Genomic DNA, 17,009 nt, shown 5'->3' with positions numbered 1-17,009 from the left:
AAATTCCCCTTTATGTAAATGACAGTGACCAGATTTCATGGTGTTGAATGACTAGCTACCAATTATTGAGCATAAAATTTCAAACAGCTACTTGGGAGATTTGCAGGTTCTCTCATAGAATCCTTTCAACATAAGACTATCCCTTTGTGGCCCTGGCCATTTGGCTCAGTGGTAGAGCATCCCAGTATGTGGATGTCCAGGTTCAATTCCTGGTCAGGGCACACAGGAGAAGAAACCATCTACTTCTGCAACTCTACCCCTCTTGTTTCTTTCTCTCTGTCTCTTTGTCTCTCTCTCTCTCTCTCTCTTTCTCTCTCTCTTTTCCCCTCCTGCAGCCATGGCTCGATTGGAGCGAGTTGGCCCTAGGTGCTGAGGATGGTTTCTGTGGCTTCCCCTCATATGCTAAGAATAGCTTGGTTGCTGAGCTATGGAGCAACAACCCAGGTGGGCAAAGCTTCGCCCTGTAGGGGGCTTGCCGGGTGGGTCCCAGTTGGGGCACATGCAGGAGTCTGTCTCTGTCTCCCCTCCTTTCACTGAATTTAGAGAAAAAAAAAAAAGACTATCCCTTTGTTTCATTTTCAACTGAAGGAAGTGAAGCTCTGAAATATTAAATGCCTACTGATGAAGTTGAGACATATACATCCAAAATCCTTTTCTCTGTGCTACCAACTCCTGCCTCCAAAAAAGAATTAAGCTCTGATATGACTTTGTGTTTTTATGATCTTCAATTTTTAATCTACATTTATTTTGAGATTTTATTCTTCTGACTTGTTTTTTAGGATTAACCCAATTTTATTTTTAAAAAAATTTTTTTACTTTACCATATTTGTTCACCCAACAGTTCCTTAGTTTTCTTTAAACATTTTTCTAGAATTTAACTTGTTTTACCTGTTTACTTGATTATCATCTTAAAACATACTTTAAAAATATAGAAATTGAGTTAGAAGAAGAGGAGTAATCTAAGTACCTAATACTTTAATGGATACAACTGTTTCTATAAACCAGTTTCTATTTTGTTGAAATTCTGGATTTTCTTATATACATTACTTTGTGTATAAAGTCTATACATTATTTGGGGGTGGGGAGGTAATGAGAGTAGTTTCTTTTGGTTTTCTTCTAAAATTAAGATGACATGAATATTTATTTATATGTTAACAATAATTCCTAAATCAAGGTGCATAATTTTTCATTTATATTTAGAAAAATGAGAGTCGTCAACTCACTCAGATACAGTACACAGCCTGGCCTGACCATGGTGTCCCTGATGACTCAAGTGACTTTCTAGACTTTGTCTGTCACATACGAAGTAAAAGGGCCAGTAAGGAAGAGCCTGTTGTTGTTCATTGCAGGTATTTCTATTTTCTGTCTTTTATGATTGAGTAGCTGACCTTTTTTAGAACATAATATGTATTTTATTTTGTCCTTAAGTTGTTTTCACTGTAATTAGAATTCAGAACTGTGCTCTGAAGGTAAAGCAAAGGGTTTATTCCAATGTAATTGGCAGAACATTTATCATAAAAGGAAAAATAATATTTTATTGCACTGATTGATGAACTCTAGTAAGGTTGGCACTAGGTTGCAACCTAAGGTTTAGATTTTCCCCTCCCAGCAAGGCGTTCCTTCCTGGCCTGTGGCTCCTCTTAGAACAGCCCTGCCCATCACAGGATAAGCCACTTTCAGGAGTTCCCAGTGTGTGTTTCTTGGTAAGCTACCTTCCCTTCCTTTCAGACTCATACCTTCTTCTGCCCTTAAAGGGCCAAGTACAGTGGCTCCAGAGTTCAGTGCCCCCAACCAAGAAGAGACTAGGCGACAAATTACACTTCTCACAAAAATTAGGGGATATTTTATTGCTTCATATTCATTTTGAAATATCTTCTAGTTTTTGTGAGCAGTATATTTTCTCTCTATCCTGGCGACATTTTATTTAAAAGAAGATGTATTGAAGTATCTCTTTATCTTTAAATTTTCCAAGCACTTTTTAAGAGCAGACTTTCAAATCCTCAAAAACAGATTATAGACCAAGTATTTGAAAGGCAAACAAGAAAGAAGGGTGAACACATTTGACCATTTCATATCCTAAGTGCCCTATAGCTATGTTCACAGAGAGTACTTCAAAAGTTGTTCTTGATTATCTGAATGGTCAAGTTTAATCAAAATTAAATTTAGCTTACCTGACCAGGCAGTGGTGCAGAGGATAGAGCATCAGACTAGGACTTGGAGGACCCAGTTCGAAACCCCAGTATTGCTGGCTTGAGCGTGGGCTCATCCTGCTTAAGTATGGACTCACCAACCTGAGTGTAGGTTCGCTGGTTTGAGCATGGGATCATAGACATGACCCCATGGTCGCTGGCTTGAGCCCAAAAGGGTGCTGGTTTGAAGCCCAAAGTCGCTGGCTTGAGCAAGGGGTCACTTGCTCTGCTGTAGCACACCCCCCACACCCCCATCAAGGCACATATGAGAAGCAATCAATGAACAACTAAGGAGCTGCAACGGAAAATTGATGCGTCTCATCTCTCTCCCTTCCTGTCTGTCCCTGTCTCTGTCTCTCACAAAATAAATAAATAAATAATTAAATAGATAGATAGATAGATAGATAAATAAATAAATAGATAGATAAATTTGGCTTTTAAAACTTATAAGTGTATAAAATGCTATTTTTTGTGTATTTGGTAATGATAAATTACTGTAATTCTATTTATTTTGTTTTTTTTAATTTTTCATGGATTTGAGAGAGAGAAATATGGGGAGAGAGAGAGAAACATCAACTTATTTTACTACTTAGTTGTTCCATTTAGTTCTGTACTCATGGATTGCTTCTCGTACCTTCCTTGATTGGGGGTCAAACCCGCTACTTCTGGCATAGCGGATTGATGCTTCATCCATTGAGCCACCTGACCAGGGCCTATTATTTTTCATTTTAAAGTGTGGTTGCTCCAATAAACTTTTATACCTTGTTTATAGTTTAAAAACTGAAATGAAACTCTTTTAAAATAGTATTTTTTACTACTAACAAATGGGGGAAGGGTGTGGATACACCAACCATTTTAGTCTGTATTAAATAAAATTTTTATCAATTTTCTAAATATTTTCTAGTTGGCCTGCTACTTAATTAAAACCAACTTGTTCTTCTATTGTATTATGATTCAATACTTTAATTTCTGGCTCAACATCTATAGATATTTAATGGAATAGTATTAGTAAGACCCATATTTGTCTTCTTTAGTGCTGGGATTGGAAGAACTGGGGTTCTAATTACTATGGAAACAGCCATGTGTCTCATTGAATGCAATCAACCAGTGTATCCACTAGACATTGTAAGAACAATGAGAGATCAACGAGCCATGATGATCCAAACACCTGTAAGTACTATATTTCTTTTATATATGTGTATTCTTAATATGATGGTTTTGTTATCAATCTATATTTCAAACCATATTTATGACTTTTTAATACCCTGTCAGGAGCTAATAACCCCTCACACAGGGGTTTGTCAAATACTCCCTGTGAGCCAAATCTGGCCTTATAGTTGTTTTTGTAAATAAAGTTTTATTGGAATACAACCATGCTCATTTGACTACATATTATTTATGGCTGCTTTCACACTAGATAGCAGAGTTGAGAAGTTGTAACAGATACCATATGGTCTAAAAAAATCTAAAATATTTACTATCTGGCTTTTTACAGAAAATGTTTGTCAACACCACGCTAGCATGTTAATTAGTGAGTGCTTAGCAGAAGAACTTGTATTTTAGTTAAGTAGGATGCTGAGAATGATAGCATCCCTGACCTGGAGGTCTTGATTGACCTGCTTTCAGTGAAACAACTGTTGTGACATGCCTTTTTTATATATATAAGAACTGAAATTGCAACAACAACGCAAATCATAGAAATTAAGCTACTAACTTACTCTATTCTACACTGACTCTGAATAATGTTCCGAGATCACAAGAGGAATCCTGGAATTTTAGAGTTAATGTTAAGATAACTTGTTATGCCTGACCTGTGGTGGCGCGGTGGATAAAGCATTGACCTGGAACACTGAGGTTGCCTGGTCAAGGCAAATACGGGAGTTGATTAAAAAAAAAACTTAAAAAAAAGATAACTTGTTATAATTAGCCACTGTGAAATATTTTTTTTTTTTTATTTTTTTTTTTTCCATTTTTCTGAAGCTGGAAACGGGGAGAGACAGTCAGACAGACTCCCGCATGCGCCCGACCGGGATCCACCCGGCACGCCCACCATGGGGCGACGCTCTGCCCACCAGGGGGCGATGCTCTGCCCATCCTGGGCGTCGCCATATTGCGACCAGAGCCACTCTAGCGCCTGAGGCAGAGGCCACAGAGCCATCCCCAGCGCCCGGGCCATCTTTGCTCCAATGGAGCCTTGGCTGCGGGAGGGGAAGAGAGAGACAGAGAGGAAAGTGCGGCGGAGGGGTGGAGAAGCAAATGGGCGCTTCTCCTGTGTGCCCTGGCCGGGAATCGAACCCGGGTCCTCCGCACGCTAGGCCTACGCTCTACCGCTGAGCCAACCGGCCAGGGCTTGCCACTGTGAAATATTAGCATTGTTGGTGGCATTAAGGTTTTGAAGTGAAGTGATCTACTGGTCTCGTAAGTGCATGTCTTTTTTTTTATTTTAAATTATAGAAAATTTCAAACATACAGAAAAGTAACCAGTATAATAAAATCTATGTTGAGTACTCAGACCTCAGACCCAACATTTGCCATAGTGTTTAATCTACCCTGCCACCTACTTTCTCCATATTTGAAACATATCCTAGATCTCATATTTTATCTGTAAACATTTCAGTGTGTATCTCCAAAAGATAAGGAGTGTTTTTTCCTTCTAAACAAAACCACAATACTGTTATCACATCTAAGTATAATTAAAAAATAATTCCTTAATATTATCAAATAACCAGTAATCAGATTTCAGTTGTCTCATAGAATGCATCTAATGTTTTTTTGAATTTAATATTTTGTAAATTTTAGAACAATTTTGTTGAAATGTAATTACATACTATAAAATTTACCTTTTTAATGTGAACTGTTCAGCAGTTTTTAGTATATCACAGAACTTTACAACCGTTATTATTATCTAATTTTAGAATGTTTTCATCACCCCAAAGCAAACATCATACCTGTTTTCCCTTATACTTTCCCCAGTCTCCCCTGACTCGGCCCTAGGCAGCCAGTTATCTACTCTGTCTTTATAGGTTTACCTAGTCTCGGTTTTTCATATGAATGAAACCACACAATTTGATCTTTTGTAATTGGCTTCTTTTAATTAGCATGATAGCTAAAGGTTTATTCATTCTGTGGCCTTTGTCAATACTTTATTACTTTTTTTGGCTGAATAATATTCCATGTATGTATATAGCACATTTTATCCATTCATCATCTGTTAATAGATATTTGGATTGTTCCCATTTTTTGGCTATTGTGAATAATGGTGATATAAACATTTTTTCCAAAGCAGCTACATCATTTTACAATTCCGCTGGTGGTATATGAGGGTTCCATTCTCACCACATACTATCAATGCTTGTTATTATCTGTATTTTTTTATTTTAGCCATTTTACTGAATATAAAGTGGTTTTAATTTCTCTGATAACTAATGATATCATTTATCTATTTATGTGCTTATTTGCCATTCATGTATCTTCTTTAGAGAACTATCTGTTAAAATTTGTTGCACTTTTTTCAACTTGTGTTTGGCATTTTGGGGTTGTGTTTGTTTTAGTTTTTTTGTCATTTTCTTGAGTTGTAAGAGTTCTTTTTATTTTCTGAATACAAGTGTCTTACAGATGTGTGGTGTGCAAATGTTTTTCCATGTTGTTTTTCACTTTCTTGATTATGTCATTTGAAGCACAAAGGTTTTTAATTTTGATAAATATCTGTTTATATTTTTAAATCACATGTTTTTGATGTCATATCTAAGAAATCATGGCCTGAGGGTCACAAAGACTTATTCCTCTATTTTCTTTCAAGGTCTTATAGCTTAGTTCTGCCAAATAGGTGTCTGATCCTTTTTGAGTTAATTTTATATTTAGTTTCAAATAGGGTTCTAGTTTTATTCTTTTATATGTGCACATCCAGTAGGCCCAGCCCTGTTTGTTGAAAAGTTTAGTCTTTTCCCATTATTTGTCTATGGGTCCCTTGTTAGAAATCAGTTGACCACAAATGTGAGGGTTCATTTCTATATTTTTTCATCTCTAGATGTGTAGTCTTATGCTAGTACCACAGTCTTGATTACTGTATCTTTGTAATAAAAACAGAAGTTAGAATATGAACATCCCTATTTATTTATTTATTATATTGTTCAGGACTGTTCTGGCCTTTCAGGGTTTCTTGGATTTGCATGTGTATTTTAGAATTAGTTTATCTTTTCTGCCACAAAACAGCAAGATAGAGATTATATTAAATCTTAGTTTATTTTGGAGAGTGTTGCCATCCTAATTTTCCATCTTCCAAATCATGAACATAAACTGTCTTTTCATTTATAAATGTCTTTTTAAATTTTTTTAATAATATTTTGTAGTTTTCAGTGTGTAAGTCTTGCATTTCCTTTGTTAAATATTTTCTTACACATTTTAATCTCTGGTGCTATTTTTAATCTCTGGTGCTATGGAAAGTGGAATTGTTTTCTTATTTTATTTTAGGACTATTTATTGCTTGGGTATAGAAATAAAATTGATTTTGTATATTTATTATGTATTTTGTGACCTTGCTGACATTTCTTACTTAGCTCTTACAGTTTTCTATGTGTGAAAGTGGATTCCTTAGGATTTTTTATGTACAAGATTACATCATCTGCAAGTGAAGATCACTTCTTTTTTTCCAATTAAGGTGCCTTTCATTTCTTTTCTTTTTTCTTCTTTCTTTCTTTTCTTGTTTCTTTTTATCCAAGTGTCCTGGTTAAAAACTTCAGTATAATAATGTTAAATAAAGTGGTGAAACTGGATATTCTTGTCTTGTTTCTAACCTTAGAAGAACAGCTTTCCCTGGCCGGTTGGCTCGGTGGTGGAGCGTCGGCCTGGCGTGCAGGGGTCCCGGGTTCGATTCCCGGCCAGGGCACACAGGAGAGGCGCCCATCTGCTTCTCCACCCCTCCCCTTCTCCTTCCTCTCTGTCTCTCTCTTCCCCTCCTGCAGCGAGGCTCCATTGGAGCGGGGATGGCCCGGGCGCTGGGGATGGCTCCTTGGCCTCTACCTCAGGCGCTGGAGTGGCTCTGGTTGCGACGGAGCGATGCCCCGGATGGGCAGAGCATCGCCCCCTGGTGGGCGTGCCGGGTGGATCCCGGTCGGGCGCATGCGGGTGTCTGTCTGACTGTCTCCCCGTTTCCAGCTTCAGAAAAGTACAAAAATTTAAATTAAAAAAGAACAGCTTTCAGTTTTTCATCCTGTTAGCCATGGGATTTTCATAAAACCTCTTTATCAAGTTAAGAAAGTTCCCTCTGTTATATAGTCTGTTGTGTGTTTTCATCATGAATAGGTGTTCAGTTTTGTCAAATGCTTTTTCTGTGTCTGTTGAGATGATCATGTAGTTTTTGTCTTTTCTATTAATGTAGTATATATTACATTGATTGATTTTTGGATATTAAACTAAACTTGTATTTTTGGGATAGATGGTGTATAATTTTTTAATTTTTTTTTTGAGAGAGAGGCAGACAGGAAGGGAGAGAGAGTGAGAAGCATCAATTCCTAGTTGTGGCATCTTAGTTGTTCATTGATTGCATCTCCTGTATGCCTTGAGGGACTCCAGCTGAACCACCGACCTTTGGGCTTAAGCTAGTGAGCCTGTGCTCAAGCCAGATGAGCCCACACTCAAGCCAACAACCTCAAGATTTTGAACCTGGGTCTCAGCGTCCCAGGTCAACACTCTATCCACTGCTCTACCACCAGTCAGGCAGGTGTATAATTCTTTTAATATGTTGCTTCATTTGATTTGCTAGTGTTTTTTGGAGGTTTTTGCATCTACATCCACATATAATGGATTTTTGTGTGTGTGTGTGACAGAAAGAGAAAGAGATAGAGAGAGGGACAGATAAGGATAGACAGACAGGAAGGGAGAGAGATGAGAAGCATCTTTGTTGCAGCTCCCTAGTCTCTTTATCTCTTTAGTTCATTGATTGCTTTCTCATATGTGCCTTGACCCAGGGGGGCTACAGCAGAGCGAGTGACCCCTGCTCAAGACAGTGACCTTGTGCTCAAGCCAGCGACCTTGGGCTTTAAGCCAGTGACCTTTGGGGTCATGTCTGTGATCCCACGCTCAAGCCAAGGATCTGCGCTTAAGCTGGTAAGCCCATGCTCAGGCTGGATGAGCCTGCACTCAAGCCGGCAACCTCGGGGTTTCGAACCTGGTCAGGCTGGATTTTTTATTTTTAATTATGGAAAAATACACAACATAAAACTTACCATCTTAACAATTTTTTTTTAAGTCTGTGACCCAATATTGTTAAGTATATATATATACACTTTTAGGTAACACTAGAACATTTTCATTGTACAAAACTAAGACTCTACCCCTTAAACAGCTCTCCATTTCCCAGTCCTCCCAGTCCCCAGCAACCACCATTCTACTTTCTGGTTTTTTTGAATTTGACTACACTAGATCCCTCATATAAGTGGAATCATTTCGGTTTTGACTTTTTGTACTTGGCTTATTTCACTTAGCATAGTGTCCTCTAGGTTCATCTATGCTTTAGCATGTGTCAGAATTTCCTTTCCTTTAAGGTTTACCAGCTTAAGTGGGTTCTCTAGCTTCACTGTGGGACCATCGACATGATTCCCTGGTGGCTGGCTTGAGCCCAAGGTCACACAAGGGGTTATGGCTCTGCTGAAGCCCCCCCGCTTCCCATCAAGGCACTTATGAGCAGCAATGAACAACTAAAGTGTCACAATGAAAAATTGATGCTTCTCATCTCTCTCCCTTCCTGTCTCTCTAAAAAATAATAATAATTTTACAGTAAATAGCCTCACTTATGAATATATGTTTTTAATTTAATTATCTAGTTTATCTTTGGATAGACTCCTAAAAGTGAGGTTGCTAGTTTAATAGATAAATTAATATAGTATTGTTAGATGCTGCCAAATTGCCATCCATAAGGATTATGGCGATGCTAGGGATATTAGCAATACGTAAGTGAGCTTTGCCAACAAAATATGTTATCTGACTTTTTATTTTTTGCTAGTCTGTTCATGAAGAGTGGTATCTCTGTGCAGTTTTACTTTGCATTTCTTTTATAAGCAAGCCAAGTGAGTTGTCATTTTTTCGTTTTGTATACCTGATCAATTCTATTTTTTCTATTTTATTTTTCAGAGTCAATACAGATTTGTATGTGAAGCTATTTTGAAAGTATATGAAGAAGGATTTGTTAAACCCTTAACAACATCATCAAATAAATGAGAAAGCAGAACTTCTGGTATATGTGTTGGAAAACTGCTTTCCATTATATTCACTGGGCCATTATCCTGCTTGCAGGAAATGGCATCTGAACAAAAAAGTGAAGAACTAACAAAAACTGAAAATTTCAGCACTGTTGCACTTTATGTTTAAAAAAAAGTCACTGTCTCAAAATCTACAGTTCATGTGTTTGAAGACTATTTCATGCTTTGCTCTGAACAAATAGTGAATAACTGAGTATATTCAGGGTAATTTATGAAATTTTGTGGTGGTGCCATGCAGTCCTCTTCTGGTAGAATTGCCACAAACAAGGCTCAGAATTCTTCTCATCTCTGTTACACCTGTATTTTGAAAACAAAAAGAAGTAGACATCAGGAGTCAGCTCTGGTGTCTTCATTGGTTCATGACCTTACTGTACTGGTTACCAGATTTCATTTTCCAAGTTTAGCAATATCATTTTCAATATTAGCCGACACACTGCCTATGGATGCAGCACATCTCCCCCCAAGGCCCTCTGTAGAGAACTGCTGTGCGAAAGAAGAGAGGTTGAATTGCTTTCCCAGGAAATGCTGCACATTATCCATTTACCAGCATCTTATAGAAAATATAAATAGGAATCTACAGATTTTCTTGAATTTAATAATGTAACTTACATTTACCATAAGGTTGGCTTATTCCAAATCATGTGATTTCACATACTTGAGGTAAAGGAATGCATGCATTGTGTCTTAACCCCTTAAGTGCCTTGAGACATCTGTGTATGTCTAATGAAAAGGCACTCTTTCAGCCCCACTAGGAGGTATGGTTGTATATTGTACATTTACATTTTTATGCATTTTGTTTGAATCAGTTCACATTTGGAAATAACTTCTTGTAGTGAGAGTTACGCAGTCAAAGAAGGTTAAGGAAATTTTGTTTCTTACTCAATTTCTGTATTTTGCCAGAGGAAGCAAAAGTACATAATTTGTGTTCTACTAAATGAGCACTCTGCCGCTGTGGAATTGTTTAAATCTGCACATTTCTTTCCTGAGGATTGAGGGTGACAGGTTAGCAGCTCAAGGTAAAAGATGCTTTATTCTTCAAATTTAATATTTATTTATCCGTAACTTTAAAAATGGCATCTAACATGTGCATTGAACATATTGATACTCTAAGCAAAAGTTAGAGTAATTAATTGTGACTAATTTCTATCACTGACTGAATTATTAATCTTCAGCATTCATTTTGGTTCATACCAAGTTTTGTTCACATTGGTTTATTGGTTGGGATACTTCAAACAAGAAATGAAACACGATTGACTTGTTTCTAAATGTAATTCCCCAGTAACTAGAATGAGGGTGTCCTTGTCATTTTTGTGTACAATTTGAGTGCTCCTGTTTGTATGTACTTATTGAGTTATAAGCATGTTAATTCATGGAGAGTTTCCATTGTCCTGCCTGATGGAGGGCCTGGTTTTCTTTAAGTAGGTGTATATTTTCCTCTTCAGATTTTTAAAAATTTTTAAGTCTACAGAGAGAGAGAACTTTTGAATTTGTCCCGTTTTAATATAAGTAGAAATTTGCTCACCTATTGAAATGTTATATTACACAATTATTTTATATGGATTATGATTGAAATAGAGACTTTTACTATTGATTTCTGAATATTTCAGAATAGTAATGATAAAATTTAGAGTTAAATGCTAGGTGTTTTGGAACACCATTTAGTATGAGGGGCAAATGTTCATTTTAAAATCTTCAGTATAATCTAAATGAGATTTCAAATTTTCAAAATCCATAATAATAAAGTTTAGGTAGTTAAATTCTAAACATTAATAGCCAAGATACCAAATAAATTATTGTATTAAAATATTTTGTGGGGTTTTTTTTAAAGAGAAAAGAGACATAACCTTTATGTCAAAGAGAAACTCTCTTATCTGTTTCTCATTTTCATAGTCTAAACAGTGTGAGTAAATAACTATAGTTTTATTTGAACATTCCATTCTCTACCAACAGGTTAAGATAACTGAGGCTGCTATGTGACATGATGATAAGTTGAAAAAGGAGAAAGTGAAGTCATATAGGGGTCTGACATAATTCTGTTTTGGCAGTTTTTCCATAAATTAAACAGAAAATATGTCTGTTTTGTGTGGATAGAATATGACAACTGTAGATTTTTAAAAAAAACAAAACTATATAGATATAAACAGATAAATGGCATGGTTGGCATGTTCTTCAATTTAGGGCTTTGTTTACACTTCTGAGATTAACTAATAATTCTTGGCTATGAGTCCTGCCTTTGTTAATTATTAATGCCAGTCTTTAAATGACAATATACTAGATGTTTAGGATTGTATTTAAATTTCTCATATATCAATTTTGCAGCTGGGAGGTATTCTGTCAGTATTTTTATGTACAAAAAGATCCTTTTTTAAAGGTGTATTTATTGGTATCTTAATTTTAAAATAAATTATCCTTCACAACTTCTAATAAATATGTTAATTATGCCTCCCTGTTCATACCATAGATAAGATTTTATTCATTACACCTAAGAATTTTTTAAACTGTTTATCAATCTGTATAGGGTTCTAGAAATCATTTTAGCTTTGTTATGTACAGCAAGTAGTTCTAGATTGTTTTCAAATCAATGTAATATTGATTGATAAAAATGCCAAATTTATTGCATCTAAACTACTCTTCCCTTCCTCTAGCCACCCTTACTGACCCCCGCTCCCCAGCAAAATCAGTGCTGACTGTTATTCTCACAAGTAGAAATAGATATTGGTGAAGCAGGGGGCTTTTGTAAATGCTAAGAAATGTTTGTGAAAACCTTCCCTCCCTGGTTTTTGATGGCTTATTTCAAATGTTTGATTGAGCTTCTGATTTGTGTCAGCACTGTGTACATAGGATGAGAAATATTTTGGAATAGATTTTACATTCCCAAGAAGAATTGGTAGTATTTGTTAAATCAGTGTATTCATTCAAAATAGAGGCAGAGTAACAGCATAAGAAATAATTTCCTTTGTTTGGCCTGCTAGCACAAGTAGAAGATGGGGAAAGTGTTGATCGTTTTGATAAAATGTAGATAAAGTTTATATATAAAAACTGGATTCCAATGTATAATATAAAGGTATGTTAAGCAATTAAGACAGTCGCTTAAAGGTTTCAAGTACTAATATCACACATAGAGACACTTCTTGTGTTTCACAGAAGCTAATGCTAACAAAGGAAAAGAATTATTTTATCTATAAAGTTGTTTTCATTTGTTGGCAGGTACAATCAAGTATAAACAGGTATTTGAGCAAAAGTCTCCTGTACTTTTAACTTGAGAGCTAAAAGGAACTTGAAAGATTTTTATCTAATTTCATTTTCTACTATTTTAGACAACATTTGTGATTAACATAAATTCTCATGAATTTTAATCTATTTCAATCCAAGTTTTATACTCAGGCAGTGATTTCACTTAATAACTCTGGTGACCTTAGAACATGTCACTTAATTTAGAAAATAAGTAGATTTCTTACATGATCCTAATTAGAACCCTGACTCAGTTGCTAGCCATGCTTCCTTGACAGATCATAAACTTTTGTAAGGTATTTAAGCTGACACATGCAGTGTGAAAACATTCTAAAATGCAAATTAGAAGACTGATTTTTAAAAGCACTTAAAACATAAAAAACTAATAGTTAGAATATATGTCCACTGTAATCAAATTATTTATGTTCGTAATGTGAACAAGTAATAGAATTAAAGCATTACTTGTTTTATAATCTCATCAGGAAGGGAGAAGGAAACACGAATTTTTGACAATGTTCTATTTAATATCTGTGTTTTGAATACTTAAAATATTCTGATGATAAGGTTGCCAAAGTAGGTTTGAATTCATTAAAATTATTTATACCACAATGATGTGGGATATGTTTACATTTCTTTTATTTTGTTATAATTATTTTGTAGTTCAGGTGAATTTGCATTTAAGTCACATAGAGTAAATACATTATGGTAAATATTTGTTGGAATAAACATTTAATGCATGACAAAACCAAGAGAACCGATGCCACAGCTTGCTTGTATGTAAGCTGCCACATCCACAAGTGACTGTGTCAGCATTGCTCATTTCCTACATCTGCTTCAGCTCTCCAGCCACAAAAGCATTTTTGTTTTTTAAATTTTTTTTTTTCTTCCGAGACAGAGAGAGAGTCAGAGAGAGGGATAGACAAGGACAGACAGACAGGAACGGTGAGAGATGAGAAGCATCAATCATTAGTTTTTCGTTGCGCGTTGTGACACCTTAGTTGTTCATTGATTGCTTTCTCATATGTGCCTTGACCGCGGGCCTTCAGCAGACCGAGTAACCCCTTGCTCGGGCCAGCGACCCTAGGTCCAAGCTGATGAGCTTTGCTCAAACCAGATGAGCCGCACTCAAGCTGGCAACCTCGGGGTCTTGAACCTGGGTCCTCCGCATCCCAGTTCAACACTTTATCCACTGCGCCACCGCCTGGTCAGGCTAAAAGCATTTTTGTTTTATTTCCTCCAAGTAAAAACAGCTGTTATTGAAACCCAGCGGGTTAATTATATCAACTATCAGAATTACCATTCTGTTGGCAAAGATTTATTGGTGCCTCAGTGTGATCACAACACAAGTTGTAACAGCTGTTTTGTAAAATTCTTTGAGAATTATGTAGAGACTAACATTTACATAATAAAACATTTTAGGTCTAACAGCAAATAGATAATTTCAGCAATTTTATAAAGAGCTTATGAAATTAATCTCTAAATTGTATTTTGGGGTTTCAACTTGCTTTACAATGTCTGCAGCTATTATCAACAAGTTTTTATTGTATACAGATTTTATTCTTAGTGGCAATTATAAAAAGCCTTTTAATGTTAACAAAAAAAACTATTTCAGTCAGAAATTAGACATTTTACTTTCATAATCTTGGTGAAGTTGTCATGGGTAGACACCAAATTGTTATTTCTGTTTCCTGTTTGCTGCTATTTATTTGTATGTTTTTCTATGGCAGTTTACTGTTAATTTCTAAAGGTTTATATTTATTGTTTTTATGTTAGTAATACAAGCTAAGTGAGCAGCCAGAGTATTATCTACTGGGGTGCATTTCATCAATATTGACTAGATGTGGTTCACTGCATAAATAAGTAAACCATTTTTTTTAATTTACAAAATGAAAAGTATTAGCAATATTGCAAGTTAAAGACTACAGTTTTAGAAGGCAGTCCTAATATTTAACTTCCTGAAACTTTTTAAAATTTTAAACACAAGAATTAAAATGTTTTAAAGCCTTGTTGTACTCATAAAAATTTCAGTTAAACACTGTCAAATTTCTTATTGTGGTATAAATGTTACAGAAAATATTTTTCTATGGGAAAAGATTGAAACTGTTGACTTCTTTTACTTCATTGTAAAAAGGAAAAATGATTTTTGTATTCTTTCATGCTGTAAAGAAAAATGAATGTATCACTTGACCAGGCAGTGGCGCAGTGGATAGAACATCGGACTCGGATGAAGAGGACCCAGGTTTGAGACCCCGAGGTCGCCAGCTTGAGCGTGGGCTCATCTGGTTTGAGCAAAGCTCACCAGCTTGGCCCCAAGGTCGCTGGCTCTAGCAAGGGGTTACTCGTTCTGCTGAAGGCCCGCGGTCAAGGCACATATGAGAAAGCAATCAATGAACAACTAAGGTCTCGCTACGAAAAACTGATGATTGATGCTTCTCATCTCTCTTCGTTCCTGTCTGTCTGTCCCTGTCTGTCCCTCTCTCTGACTCTCTCTCTCCGTGTTAAAAAAAATGTATCTTTCAAATATTACTAGAATTATGACTTGGTTATAAGGATACTGTTTTTAAAAAGCCAGTAAGGGATTGAAAAGGAAAGGAAGACTGTATTCCATTTCATTATAAATAAGAGCAGTTGCTATTGCAGCATATTTCAAATATAATCCACCTTCATTTTGCTTTGTTTTAGCTCTAGCATAGGAAATTTCAAGAAAATTTGTGCAAACTGTTTTTAGATATAACATAACTGAATTCTAGACTTCTCTAGAGTGTGGAAGCCTCTTTTGTGTGAGGGTGAACATTGTGCTGAATGTGTTGACCATGAAAGAAAGTTCTCAGGCTCTGTCGCTCTTGCAGCCACAAGACAGTTGTGAGAGTGTAACTCTGAAAGCCAGAGAATCATTCCTAAGATTTACCACAGTAAATATGTGCAGAGGCCCCTGACAAGTAGTTTTGCCTTTTCTCAGTATCTTTGATAAGCTCACCTCTGACTTGTAGCAGTAGTGTCTTATATGCTTAAGAGTTTATTAAGTCAAACTGAACAACAACAACAAAAAAACTAAAACTAAAAAAGCCATACATTTTAAACCAACATCTTTAGATATGATTAATTTACTTAATGTCTTTAAAAGGTAGCATTTATTATTTATTACTTGTTAAAATTGACTTGGTGGGGCTTTCATTACTTTTGACACCTGCTTCCATTACTCTGACTTGTAAAAAATCATTAATTTCCCTTTACAGTAGAATCTTTGTGAGGTAAGTACCCTGAACAACTATAAGGTGGTATCTTCCTTCATTAACTGTTAACAGTTATTAAAAGATTAGTATCAAGCCCCCTCTATCCTAGTAGCTTCCAAAATTTAGCAAGTATTATTTATGATAACTTTAACTACAATGCCATGTTGTTGAATGAAATTATCACCATGGAGCCATCAAGGGGGTTTGTCCCTGCTTACAATCTTATACCCAAGTTGGTACTGATTTTTGGTTTCCCCAAATCCACTGTAGTCACAATTGAGCCCATTTTACCTTTTATTTAAAAGAAGCTTTTTAGTTTTTTACTTTTGAATTATAGTATTCCAGTAATTTGCCTTTCTAGGCAAGAAAATTTCAACCAAATTCTGGGATTTTCTCGCTCCTGTCTTTTCCCACCCTCCCATGAGTTGACAAGATTATTCATCTTTTCTTGTATTCTGTAAGGTAGGTCAAATTTCAATGCTGAAATTGCTTCCTTCAATTTCAAATACACGTAGCACTTTATTTCATGCTTACTACTGACTTAATTTATACATTTAAAAATATTCTAGGAGTCTTGTAAATATGGGGGAAATTTAATGGACTAGTGTGTAGAGCTCATTGGATTGGACCCAAATTTAAATGCTTTACATTTGATATTAAAAGGTAACTTCTGTAATTTTAGCTTTGTCACTTTTCTGTAATTTATTTAGTACAATAAAGGCTACTCGGTTGACTGTATTGCTGAACTCAGTTCTCTCAGCTAGCTTTAAGTTTGGTTTACTGTAATCATTTCTGCTTTGCAATTTGTATGTTACGTAAATACTTGGAAAGCCATTGGTTTAGCTTTGTGTTGTACCTGGGGGCTAAGTCAGTATTGCACCACAGGTTAAGTTGAAGGGGGCAAAGTTCTGACACTACAGATACATGTAAAAGATTTAAGAGACTAAGAGCAGTTTACATTAAGCTGTTTTCATTTTCTATCATTAGAATATATGTGCTCACAAAAATTGAAACTGTCCAACTTAGTGTTCCTACAGCATTAGGACATCGCATTTACAATCCATATTGAAATCGCTTCAAATAAGAAAAGTCAGTCTTTA

The 17,009-nt window shown here is 35.8% G+C and overlaps 1 protein-coding gene across 7 annotated transcripts in view; it reads left to right on the top strand.

Annotated features, from left to right (window-relative positions):
• Positions 1–12,355, top strand: part of PTPN4 (protein tyrosine phosphatase non-receptor type 4) — a 218,024-nt gene extending 205,669 nt beyond the window's left edge. For all 7 annotated transcript variants that reach the window (XM_066346559.1, XM_066346563.1, XM_066346560.1 and 4 more), the window contains 3 exons: positions 1,201–1,349; positions 3,224–3,359; positions 9,318–12,355. In XM_066346559.1, coding sequence (XP_066202656.1) covers positions 1,201–1,349; positions 3,224–3,359; positions 9,318–9,404 — 372 coding nt within the window. In that variant the 3' untranslated portion in view covers positions 9,405–12,355. The remainder of the gene's footprint in view (positions 1–1,200; positions 1,350–3,223; positions 3,360–9,317) is intronic.
• Positions 12,356–17,009: the final 4,654 nt, after the last annotated feature.

The sequence above is a fragment of the Saccopteryx leptura genome, chromosome 7 (assembly GCF_036850995.1).
Source record: "Saccopteryx leptura isolate mSacLep1 chromosome 7, mSacLep1_pri_phased_curated, whole genome shotgun sequence".
In the NCBI taxonomy this organism is placed as follows: domain Eukaryota; kingdom Metazoa; phylum Chordata; class Mammalia; order Chiroptera; family Emballonuridae; genus Saccopteryx; species Saccopteryx leptura.
Note: the sequence above shows the minus strand (reverse complement) of the source record. Positions and strands in the feature narration are given on the sequence as shown.